The 12,786-nt window shown below is 30.7% G+C and overlaps 4 protein-coding genes across 5 annotated transcripts; 3 read left to right on the top strand and 1 right to left on the bottom strand.

Annotated features, from left to right (window-relative positions):
- Positions 1-3,057: 3,057 nt before the first annotated feature.
- On the top strand, positions 3,058-3,837 carry LOC106694247 (uncharacterized). The gene is made up of 3 exons (XM_053740845.1): positions 3,058-3,211; positions 3,274-3,421; positions 3,499-3,837. Exons 1-3 carry the CDS (start codon positions 3,058-3,060, stop codon positions 3,629-3,631), a joined length of 435 nt encoding a protein of 144 aa, XP_053596820.1. The 3' UTR covers positions 3,632-3,837.
- A 55-nt stretch (positions 3,838-3,892) lies between these two features.
- Positions 3,893-8,557, top strand: LOC103571238 (S-phase kinase-associated protein 2). 2 transcript variants are annotated; one of them, XM_008549328.2, is made up of 5 exons: positions 3,893-4,054; positions 5,122-5,442; positions 5,698-6,414; positions 6,475-6,602; positions 7,161-8,557. In XM_008549328.2, the coding sequence occupies exons 1-5, from the start codon at positions 3,987-3,989 to the stop codon at positions 7,505-7,507; spliced, it is 1,581 nt and encodes a 526-aa protein (XP_008547550.1). In that variant the 5' UTR covers positions 3,893-3,986; the 3' UTR covers positions 7,508-8,557. The 2 variants fall into 2 exon arrangements, with proteins under 2 accessions (XP_008547550.1, XP_014300530.1); XM_014445044.2 differs by lacking the exon at positions 3,893-4,054 and adding an exon at positions 4,096-5,016.
- Positions 8,558-8,598: 41 nt separating this feature from the next.
- On the bottom strand, positions 8,599-11,517 carry LOC103571237 (ATPase family AAA domain-containing protein 3A homolog). The gene is made up of 3 exons (XM_008549327.3): positions 11,194-11,517; positions 10,543-11,017; positions 8,599-10,471 (listed from the first exon to the last, which is right to left on the bottom strand). Exons 1-3 carry the CDS (start codon positions 11,399-11,401, stop codon positions 9,322-9,324), a joined length of 1,833 nt encoding a protein of 610 aa, XP_008547549.1. The 5' UTR covers positions 11,402-11,517; the 3' UTR covers positions 8,599-9,321.
- A 111-nt stretch (positions 11,518-11,628) lies between these two features.
- On the top strand, positions 11,629-12,771 carry LOC103571235 (methylenetetrahydrofolate reductase (NADPH)). The gene is made up of 4 exons (XM_008549324.2): positions 11,629-11,792; positions 11,854-12,068; positions 12,131-12,608; positions 12,694-12,771. The coding sequence occupies exons 1-4, from the start codon at positions 11,629-11,631 to the stop codon at positions 12,743-12,745; spliced, it is 909 nt and encodes a 302-aa protein (XP_008547546.2). The 3' UTR covers positions 12,746-12,771.
- Positions 12,772-12,786: the final 15 nt, after the last annotated feature.

Genomic DNA, 12,786 nt, shown 5'->3' on the forward strand with positions numbered 1-12,786 from the left:
AACTTTACCCACTTACCCATAAAAAAAAAATTATATATCCTCTCCGTCCTACCTCCTACGTCCTGACCTCATTCTTATCCATAAAAAAATATATAAGAAAAGAAAAAAAAATCTATAAAATATAAAAAAAAATGCCAAAAAATATTTTTTATTTTTCAATGCCCAGTAGAATATATAAAATAATAATAATTGTAATAAATAATTATAAATATATATTTTTAACGCTGATACCTTTTCGCGTTGACGTTAATTGTTAATGCGCTTCGTTGTAATTAAAAAAAAAGAAAACAATTGTAAATCTTATCGATGGTACGTTATGATGAATGACTTATTGAGTAATTAATTTGCTTTTAATAGGCCTATGTAATAGCAACTGATGAATTGCGCAGTAAATCTCACCTCAATGGGACAATTATTATTTATTTATCAAAATCACTAGATATTAATTTATTGATTATTAGTGATGAGCTCAAGGCATTTAATAATTTATTATAAATAAACAATGAGATGTGATTAACTGTGTCTATGTAAGATGATAATTCTCTGCAATGGAGTTTAGTACGGCGAATCATGATGTATACATATATATATTATATATGTAATGTTGAGACTGGATTTTGAACGTACAAACTTAATTATTATATTTTAAGTATATCATGTTTTAAATAGCAATCGCAGTGGTTGATTGTCAGTGAGAAAGATTTTAAAGTATAAATATAAAGGAGATGAAAATATAATTATATAATAAATACAGTAATTATCTAATAAGATACTCAGGGTGACGTGGAAAGACATATATATTTAAAATTTGTAAAATAATTTTATTTAAATTTAAGACTTTAATTTTTGAAATTTTGACAATAAAAAATAAATCATTTTTTATTGCCGCGTAAATTTAAATTAATTATTAAAAATTTTTACCAATTTATCTTTAAAAAAAAAATTGTGAGTCTTTCCACAGCATTTGTCACGTCTCCTTAAATATTTAAATTTAAATTGGTGAAAATTAAATTTTGTGATATTTTTATACGAAATTATTTCTGATGGACAACGCGCTGGTACCATCTAATGTACTGAGATTTTTTTTTTTAATTGAACGTTCCTAGTCTATGATAAAAAAATAAAAAATGTTTGATTTGTGTCATGAGTTATCTATCAGTTGTCAAAATTTGAATTCATTGCGCAATAATGATAAAAAAAAATACAATAAAGTAAATATTTGATAATTTAATTGAATGTTGAAAAACAATTTTGTAATGTATGAGAATTATCAGTGATGATATAACGCGAGGTCTTGACAAAATAAATTTTAAAAATATGTTGAGACGAGATTCAGAGATCTATGAGTCGTTGTCGCGTAAATAATCCAACATTGATAGATAGCGAGGATGTGAACAAAAAAACCAAGTAAATTTAGATTATAATGTAATTAGTTCTTAAGATTTAGGAGTTTAAAAAATAAGGCGGAAGTTTGATCAATCGAAGGCATACAGGCACGACGGAGGACTGTTTTGAATAAAATAAAACAAATGGAGGAAAAACATACATGAGTAATTAATGTAAGACTAGATTGCACTGGGAGATTTAACTCAGTCCCCCGTTTCCGCCGGAAACGGCGATTTTATCGGATAGGACGCTAACAATCTTTTGTATCTAAAAGAAAACTTGTGGAGCAAGAAAATTTTTAAAATCCCTGGATGTGTGCACACACTCGACATACTCACACATTCCAGGGTCCAATCGATCATACATTTAATGAAAAATAAAATATAATGAAATAGTAATTAAATTATTTCATTGCGCTTATTTACATGTCGAGTAGCGTAAATAAAATCAACAATTCTGCTGATTGTAACTCGATATAATTATAAGCTGCGAAAAAATGAAGATGAAAATGGAAAAAAGAAAAAAAAATTTTGTATTGGTGCGAAAAACTGTTAATTGTGTACTTGATATGCATTTTTAATGGTGAGCATCGAAAATAAAAAAAAAATTCTAAAAATACTGTTTTTTATTTCCTAAATATTGTCATAGTTATTAATTAATTCATTAGTCGCCGATAATTACATTGAGTGTAATAAAATTTTTTTTTTTGTTTTTCTTTATAAAGTTCCTGCAATTTCACTCCTTTCTTTTATTTAAAAAATTTCTCATGGATACATCAATTTTTTTTTCACTCTAGGAGTATAAACTTGATCAGGCTCTGCAAGACCCTTTTATGGAAATTTTTTGACGTCACTGGAAAAAATAATGAAAAGATTCAATATTGCAATTAACATTATTAATGATTTACAAAATAATTAACAAATATTATAATTAATTAATTTATTATAAAATTATGCGAAATTCAAACTTTCTTTAAAACTAAAATTTATTTTTTATATTACTAAAAAGTATATATATATAAAAAATATATATATATAAAGGTGCGTAGAAAATAAAATGTTTCCTTGACGTACGAAATATTTTGCATTATAAATTGAAGATTAAAGTTTTCGCGCCAAAAAATCCTTTTTTTCTGTGTACAAAAATATTGAATCTGTATTCAAAATTTTTTATAATAAATGATTAATGTATTCAATTACAAGTATCAATTATAAGCAATTAATAGAAAGATTAATGAGCATCACATTAATTTTGTATAATAATTATTTAATAAAATAATTAACTACTAAACTAGTACAAGTATTTAACGGGAATTATTTATTGCATGTAATAAAAATATTTAGTTACCTTAGTATCGATCAAATAATAGCGGTCGCGTGCCTATTATATTTTTTGAAGATACTGTGGACCGCCAGTCACTGTATTCAATTATTGATGAAATGTTCTGTTCAGTAATTTCTTATTTATTACTCGCTCTAAATGTCTCCATGTTTTTCAACATGATAGTAAATTCAGCTTTAATTTCAACCAAGTTTTACAATAATCAGTCGTTTTAAATCTCCGAGTAGGGCCGATCAATACGGAATCAATTAGTTAAAAATAAATTTTGTGATTACGGGTGACTAAAATCATCAAGTGATTAAAAATAAAGTAGTTACTCAAAAAAACAAAATGTCTATCATAGATCAATCAGATTCACATGGCACTACCAGTAGACAGAGTCCGGGATTGTCTGTAAAACCTAAAGAAAAACCAGAATTCAAACTCTGTTTTCCAAAACAACAGATGATAGGGCGATCGGACTCAAGATATTCAAGAATAGACGGTACTTTATTTAATAATTGATTTTAAATCAACATTTAATTCAAGGCGTTATTAAATTTCCAGGAGATTTTATCACACCTAAATTTTACTCACGTGAAATTTATCAAGATTTAACTATTGATGATGTAATTGATAAAGTAAACGCAAGAATTGAACAAGAGCGAAAAGGACCAAGAGATCTTTACCGCTATCCCATTTTATCTAGTCAAAGGTATTTTATATTTATATTTATATTAAATAAATTTATATTTACAATAATTATCATTGGTAATATTTGAATTTAAATAGTTATGGATGGTGGTACGATAAAAATTCAGCTTCAAAAGATCCACGATTTAATTTCCATAAAAAAACTTCAGATCTTGTCCTCTCTAATGCAATAATTCACTGGGAAGATCGCAAATTACGCGGTCTCTGTTAATTAAATTTTTCAAATTATTGTTAATATTTAAATAACATTTACAAACACTTAATTAATAATATATATGTAATATATAAATATTATATAAAAATATAAACTGTTATTAAAAGTATAAAAATGACAAATAAAAAAATGAATGAATTCAAATTTTGCCGCGCTAAAATCCGAGCGCTGTAAAATTGCGCGCTTTTTATTTAAACTGCGCACGCAATAGACGCCTTGGCCAATCAGAGTCTTGAGTTGCTCGTAATCTCCAAGTAGGGGATCAATGGAAGCCCACAACTGGCGCGTATTTACTTACCACCGAGTGCCAGATTACCAGTAGTTATTTATTCCGCCAAAAACGAATGCAGTCATGGAGGAGAATACGAGGTTGAGTGACGATTATCACGAAGATTCCAGGGAATATTCGCCGCCTAACAGGTTTGATATTCCTAATAAATAATTAATTGATGAGTGTTAATATTTGCAAGTGTTTTTCTTAATTTAATCAATTAAACCATCGTTTTAATTTACCTGTTGCTGTTGTTGGCAATAGGGGGGGCGCACTCATACCATGAACTCAGGTAAGGTTATGCCTTGATCGACCGTTTCAAACTCCGTATTTAAATTCATTTTTTAAAAATAAATACTATTTATTTTGATGGGTCCAATCACCGTTCAATGTTCGATGACCAAGTGCAGTGATTGTGATAAAAGTTTTCTTTGACCTGTACATGGTAATTAATAATTACCGAGAAAACTGATGTTATCGCAGGTAGAAAGTGTTCCCTCCAAAAATCTATGTCTCAATTCCGATCCCATCCCCTTCCCCTTCCATTCCTTATTCCATTATCCGGTCGGTACCCAAAATACGTGAGACAAGAATAAAAGATAATGCCACTACCCTCATATTTTCCTCGAAAAATTTTCCGAAGCGTCCGTTTATTTTAAAAACCACCACATCAACCATTTTAAGGAAAACCTGTTTTTCTCATTTTCATTCCGTCCATTTAAAATTTTTTACTTACACATTTTTCATATGCTTTTTGTTTATAAGTTTTAATTATTTTTAAATTTTATTGTTGTGTTTAAAAAGTGGATTATTTATTTTGGGTTTTATTTAAAAAATTTTTAAGGTTATTTGTGATTATTGTGCTTAAAATTAATTGTGTTAAATAATTTGCAATATTAATATTAATAATAAATTTAAATAAATTTTAAGTGATAAATTGTGATAACGTTCATATTTTTAATACATTTTTTTTTTGTAAAATTTAAAAATATATTTTTTACTACATAGTGACAACAAAAAAAATGCTGGTTAAATTTTTCAATTAAATTTTACATAATAATTTATTACGGCTGCTTCTAATGAATCCATTTGACAATTCCTGGTGGAACAGGTTGATATTTAGTTTATTTTTTCAACGGTTTATTTCAATTGTTAACGTACTCATTTATTTATTATTTATTTTTTTTTCTAATAATGAAAATTAATTTTTTTACAGTAAACGTGTGAAACTGGATGATGGGTGCAACAACAATTTGAACAGTACACTGAATAGCGAGTCAAAAAATGGAAGAAGATGGTCCTATCGCGGCGACACGAGTCTCGTGGAACCAGAAGTCCTGGTTGATCTGGGAGTTAGTATGCTGGACGACGATGCCAGTTCCGAGAGTTTAAAAAAGTCAAGCTCTCAGGACGGAGTAATATCACTGAGCGAAAGTAGTTCTGAGTGCAGTCGTCAACCCACGGAAAACGGTAGCACTGCGCTAGATGATAAGGACAAAATATATGGCTCCAGTTTTGAAAAAATAGGCTTAGAAAGGTATCAAATATATATTGTCTTTTATAATTATTAGGATGAATGGTGACTTGCTACTAACAATGGCCAAGTGCTTCTTGAAGCATCGTCAATAGCTCAAGGAGCACCTGGACCTTGAAATAATAAATATGAGCATTGGTTGGTGTGAAACGTTTGCTATTAGCTTCATACCAACAGTAATCAAGGACAAGGGTTGATTAATTTAGACCTTGATTAGCTCATTTAATCCACTAACATTTAAATATTTACTGGGTGAAGGTTGGATCAAGATCCCTATCACACCGAGGATCCGGCGGTCTACAGTTCCACGGGTAACGAGTCTGGGTATTCGTCGCGCATCGACAATGAAGTCTTTGCAGACAAACAAAATTACAGCAAAAATGATTCGAGTAATTTTTCATTGAATACAAGTGATGCAGATCACTATTATCTGTATAGGCGAAAAAAAAAAGCTTCTATTGTAGGTGAAGATGAGTTTAATAAATTATCTGATGAAATGGTACTGATGATACTAAAATGGCTACCAAAGAAATGTCTGGTACGTTCAATGTTGGTCTGCAAAAGATGGTGTCAGATAGCACGCGACGAGGCTCTGTGGACGCGGTTGGATTTGGGCAGTAAAGTCCTTGCTGGTGGTACTCTGGGACACATTTTACCACGTGGTGTACAAATACTCCGGCTTGCTCAAGCTGAACTGCATAATCCGTTATTTAATCCAGGTTCATTGGTACTCTGTGACGACTACTTCACTAAATTACAGTACTTGGATCTATCGATGGCTGTTATCACTGCTGATAGTCTTACGGAGCTTTTAAATAAATGTAGATTATTGAAAAAATTATCGCTAGAAAGATGTGAGTTGAATGAACCGAGCTGTCAAGCTATTAGCAAAAATACTGAAATCACTACGCTTAATTTAACTATGTGTGAAGGAATTGATCTTGAAGCTGTTAAACATTTGATGAAATTAAAAAAGTAAGTTTTTTTTTTTTTGCTACAGCTAAATAAGTAAATTAATCAAATATTTTGTTACAGTTTAAATGCGTTAAATATATCCTGGTGCTCACTAACTTCTGAATCAGTGTCTTCACTTTGCAAACTGTTACCTCCTTCTGTTACCAGACTGAATCTTGCCGGCTGTAGAAAAACAATAACTGATGATGGTAATTAATAACTAAATATACGATAGAGGTACCATTTATAGCCACTGCTCAATTTTTGGGCATTTAATACTTTACTTAAAGGCCATTCTCAGACAGTGCTCCCCATTAATTAAAATTTTTTAATGACTTTCAATTGTCATAAACGTATCAAAATTTTATTAATTTTTTAAAAAAAAGACGACGCAGTAGTAATTTCGCCGAGGTATAGATTTTAAAAAATTACTTATAATTGACATCAATTGGGAGTTGAACGAAATTTAACAATTTCATTTTATAATTAAAATTTTTTGAAATTTTTTAGGCTAAAATTTATTTATTGAATTTTGCTTAACTCCTAAATTGATGTCAATTGTAAGTAATTTTTTTAAAATTCTATACCTCGGGGAAATTACTACTACGTTGTCCAGTACAATAAAAGTATCTGGGCGCACATTAGAAAAATTATTAAAAGTTTTCAAGTGTCTAAAAGTGAGCAAAAACGATACCTCTACCCTTTATCTATATATATTTATTAAAATGAATTACATAAATTAACAAACTATTTATTTTCAATTGCAGATGTTAAAATACTAACAGACTCGTGTCCCGATTTAGTAGAGCTCGATTTAAGCGACTGCACATTACTCACAATAATATCCGTCCAAAGTATTTTGAACCTTACGCAGCTCGAACACTTATCATTGAGCCGCTGCTACAGTATTTCGCCTTCCTCATATTTAAGACTAGCATTTATGCCTTCGCTCAGTTTTCTCGATGTATTTGGCTTAATGTCAGAGCCGATGTTCAAAAATTTACAAAACAATGGCTCGGGTACTGAAATAAACAAATTTTTGTACAGCTCAATAGCGAGACCTACCGTGGGTGTGCGCAGAACCAGCATATGGGGTCTCCGTGTCAGAGATTAAACTAAATATTTTTATAGAAATAATTTTATTATATATTATACTTAAAGGGGCGTCGATTGTATACCAACAGCACGGATTTCAGTTAAGTCGGCTGTGCTCCGATATCGTCGAGACTGAAATTTTTTTGTAAAAAATAGGCTGATAATTTTTATGTCTTTTTTTTTAATTTAGCAGATCGATATAAATTTTTTTTCTCACCAGGTATTTGATTATTTAAGTAACCGCGTCAGCAAATACCAATTATGTGTTCAGTTTTGATAAACAATATATCAATATACTGATAACTTAATATTTTTCATATCAACATAAATACTTTTTAAATAATTAAAAGCTAATTATGGGCTGTGTGACAATCATTTTATTTTATTTTCTTATTGAAATCAATTTTCATTTTATCATAATTCATAAATATCAATTGTATATCGAGTTAATTAATTAGACTCCATATATTTATTTAAAACATTTACCTCATTAATTATTACATAAAAAGAAAAACATCACTCAGACTTATTTAATAATTATAATTATTTTTTCTAGTAATTTATATATTTCAACTTCGATGAATGTAAAAAAAAATATTTTTTGCTACCATTTATTAATTATTATTATAATTATTAAAATTTATTGAGATAATGAATTGAAATTTAAATTTAAATGTTAACAATTTAAATAGTATTTCTGATGTTGATTGTTGAAGAGCCGAAAGTGTCTTTTGCGATATTTAAAAAAATAATAATTAAGAAAGTGTGATTAATTAAAGTAACTTACCGCATAATTAACAAATTAATATTTAAAATTGATATATATTTTTTTTAACATGTACATTACGCCAATTAAAAAATTTTTTTAACTAAAATACAGAAGTTTAAAATATATTTCATTTAAACCAAACTTTTTTTTGTTTTTTATTAACTGTACTCTGGTCTACATTAAAAAAATGATAACAAAACAATTAAACTTAGTTATTATTAGTTACCATATATACAATGCTAGTTGCAACTACACAGGATACTGATTAATTATAATTTTCAAGTCTAATAAACAAATTTTTTCAACTAAAAAAAAAAAAAAAAAAAACAAAAAAATTAAAACGTCCCTGAGGTTATTCATGCATTCAAATATTTAAGCTTTGGAGGCCATTCTCACTCCCGCTTTTTGAAAATTTTCAATTACTTTCAACTGTCAGCGTATCAAAATTTTATCAATCAATTAAAGGATTAATTGAGAAAAAGTCAACGTAGTATAGTAAAAAAAATTACAGTTGTTATCAATTAGGAGTTTAATGAGTTTGAGTCTACAAAATTTGAATTATAAAATTGACATGAAGATTTTGCTGAAATTTATTTTCCAAATTTCCTTCAACTCCGAATTGATGACTACGTAGTTCTTTTTACAATCAATCTCAGCAAAATTGTCCTTTTTTCAATGAATGCTTATATTTTTTTAAAATTAATTAATAAAAATTTAATGCTGATGACAGTGGTCATTGCATATTTTTAAAAAGTGGGGGCACTGTCTGAGAAAATCCTTAACCATTTAATAATATAATTATGCGTGGTTAACATTTTTTCAAACATTTCTATGTACACTATATATATGACTTCCTGATAAATTCTAATATATAGCTTACAGCAATTACAATTATTTAATTGTTTTTTATTTTATTATTTATTATTTCTTTTTAAACTAATTTGTGATGAACTTTACAAGTCACGTCATGAGTGTTTTACATAAAATAAAACATTGGAAAAATAGTGTACGGAAATTGATATTTAATTAGTAAATTAATTACTTAATTAAATGCAGTGTAGCTCTTAAGACTTTTCGTTTGTCGGAGCCGGTTCAATGGCTAGCAATGGCTTCTTTTTATCATCTGTATCATCAGTATTCGTGTAAATTGATTTTGATTCCTGTCTCTCCTGTTCGCTCTGCCATTGGACCTTCTGCTTGTGCTGCTTGACCGCGTCCTTGCATTTTTCAATTACCATCTGCTCGGTAAGAACACCGTCATCGGAAGCATAAGCGGCAGCTTGCCAAGCGACTCCAAGCTTAGCCAGCTCTCTTCCTGACATACCTTCAGTAAGATCAGCCATTTCACAACACAATGATCCGTAGTCGAACTGCGCGACTTTGAGTCTTCGCTTGCCTTCAGTCGCGGGCTGGAGCACAAATTTATCAAAGTAAAGACGTATCAGACGCTCACGCTCTTCGCGTCCAGGCAGTTGGAACTCAACCATTTCGTCAAGACGATCATTAACGGCCCAATCAAACTGCTCGGGTGTGTTTGAAGCCAGGACGAGCATAAATTTACTACTTTGTTCTCCAGTTCTGTATAAAAATGCATTGAGCATAGCACGAAGATCTTCAGAAATGTGTTCACTGGATCTTTTTCTTAAAAATGCGTCAGCTTCGTCGATGAACAGGAGCAGACCCTTGCGTGTCGTCGAAGCCCAATCGAATACTTTGTGAATAGCCGTAACTCCGTCACGTCCCAGAGGCGCTAAATCACCACCAGTTAAAATTGCGTAGTCCATACCCGAATGCTGGGCAAGTTTTTTAGCAAACATTGTTTTACCGGTGCCCGGTGGACCGTGCATCAAAATATTTCTATACATTCCCCGATTATGTTTTGTATTTTTAGTTGCTATTGCAATGTCACGCAGTCTTTCTTCGAGCTTTGGTGCGAGTACAACTCCTGAAAGAGCGTCTGATTGTTTCTCACGCAGCTTTTTAACTAATTGAACTGGGTGACGGACAGCATCCAGTGCTGAGAAACGTGAAGTTTCACGTACTAATGACGGTTTGCCCAGACGTGCTTCAATGTATCGCGCTGCTACGCCCGTTGATCCTTTCGCTGTATAAACTCCAAATGCTAGAAGAGATAGACCACCAACTGCTGCCACTATTTTGTCCCAATCTTGAAGCAAAGTTGTTACTCCCGTTCCTATTACAGATCCCGCGGTTCTAAAAATAAAAATCCAACAATAAATAAAATAAAATAAATTAAAATTCAATAATTAGTAATGCCAACTTACTTAATTGATTCCAAAACAGTGACTCGGTGCTCAGAGGCCTTTAGTCTAATTTTTTCCAAATTAAGATCCTGATTTTCTCTGTCAACTTTAGCTTTTGCCTTCAACTCAGCTTCAAGTTTTCTCATTTCATTCTTATGCCTCAACTCCATTTCATGTTCAATGGTGGCCTTTCTCATGGCTTCCTGCTTAGCTACAGACTCCTCCTGTCTCCGCAAATTCTCATCATTCATTCTCTGCTGCTGTGACAATTGATCTTCATACCTCTTTCTCGCCAGAGAATCCTGATACTGAGCACGTGCCTGATGCTGTCTAGTTTCTTCAGCAATTGTTTTTCTTCTTTCTTCTCCATCGACTCTCTTCTGCTCAATCTTCAGTTGCTCGATAGCAGCCTCATTCTGCTTTATGCTATTAAGAAACTCCTGCTGCTTAGAAATCTCCTGTTGCTTTGTCAGCTCAAGCGCATCTTTAGCATAAGCTAAAAAAAAAAAAAAGAATAAATGAATAAATAATTATTTTCTACTACATAAATTAGCTTGAGTATTGCATCATTATTAGATCTGTCCATAGCTCTAACCCCAAAGCTCTTACGTAACTCGCCATAGAAAATAACCCGGTGTCAAATTATCAGTATCAATATAAATAAAATCTTACGTGATTTCTCAAGTTCTTTGGCAGCCTGAGCGGCTCGTTCCAGTGCACTCGAGTCAAATCTATAAGCGTCCATTCCAGAAGCACCTCCTGATTTTTTTGGTGGTTCATCACCACCGGCACCAGCTCCAGCTCCAGCTCCTGCAGCAGCATACTGAGAAAAATCTTGAGGCTGTTGCTGATTACGATAACTACCAAGAAGCCACGACATCTTCTTGGTTGTCACTCAAAAAATTATTTAATTTATAAAATCTTCAGCTAAACGTTTTTAAATTTTAGTGAGGCTATGCGTGTTCGTCCCTCACTCACGTGCACGTTTTTTATCGCAGCTCAATTCTACTTTACTGGAAGTTGGTTCAACTAAAAGGAACAGCGACTGACTAGAGGAATGGGAAATTTTATTTATTAAATTGGGTTATAATTTTAAATGACGGTACGATGATTCGGACTGATAAAACTGTAACGTCGATTTATAAGCTAATTAATTATTCACATATGTCATTAATTAAAAATAATTTAAATAAATTAATAAAAGAAAAATGGGATGAAAAAAAAATTTTTTATAGCTTTGAATTAATTTCTGGTCATGAAAATATTCACAGGTTTGTTAATTTTATCATTAATTTTATTCTATTAATTAATTAATTCAATTAATTATTACAGATTTGTCACGGATTTACGAGAGTACTCTCCATTATTTTACGCACTGACTTGTCATAAAAAATTTAATCTCAATAATTTGAATGACAGTTTATCAGAAATGGATGATAATTTTCTTTTGCATGTGACAGCAAGAGGAAAATTTAAAAATGATGTCAGAAAAATATTAGATAAAGCACTAGAACTTGGTATCACCAGTGTTTTTGCTCTTCGCGGAGGTACTGCAGTAAAAATTCCCGAGTTATTTTTTATATTTATTTATTTATTTATCATTTTGTAGATGAGATTACTGATGGCGATTTTCCGTATGCTGTAAATTTGGTTAAATTTATAAAAGAAAATTATAAAAATAAATTTAGTGTAGCAGTCGCTGGATATCCAGATAGACATTCAGAGTCAGTCTCCAAAGAGACGGAATTTTTTTACCTGAAAGAAAAAATTAACGCAGGAGCTGATTTTATCATCACGCAAATTGTTTTTGACTCGGAAAGTTTTATAAATTTTGTAGAAGACTGTAAAAATTACGGTATTAATGTTCCGATAATTGCTGGAGTACTACCAATTAGTAATTATCCTTCTCTAATTAAATTAATGAGTACCTGCAAGTGTACACTTCCTCAGTCAGTTCGCAAAGCCCTAGAAAAAATAAAAGATGATGATTCAGTTGTGCAACAATATGGCGTTGAATTAATAATCAAAATAGTAATTGATATAATTTCCAGTGGATCTTGCGGATTTCACTTCTTTACATTTAATCAGTAAGTGATTAATATTAATTATAATTATTTTTACTAATCAGGAACTATGACAACTTATTTATTAATTAAAAATATTTTATTGCAGATCTTCATCAGTGATAAAAATTTTAAATAAATTAACTGTACTGAAAAAATAAATAAAATTTAAATATTCAAAAGTCCCGCGCAAAGTTACAAA

Source organism: Microplitis demolitor, chromosome 1 (genome assembly GCF_026212275.2).
Source record: "Microplitis demolitor isolate Queensland-Clemson2020A chromosome 1, iyMicDemo2.1a, whole genome shotgun sequence".
Classification (NCBI taxonomy): domain Eukaryota; kingdom Metazoa; phylum Arthropoda; class Insecta; order Hymenoptera; family Braconidae; genus Microplitis; species Microplitis demolitor.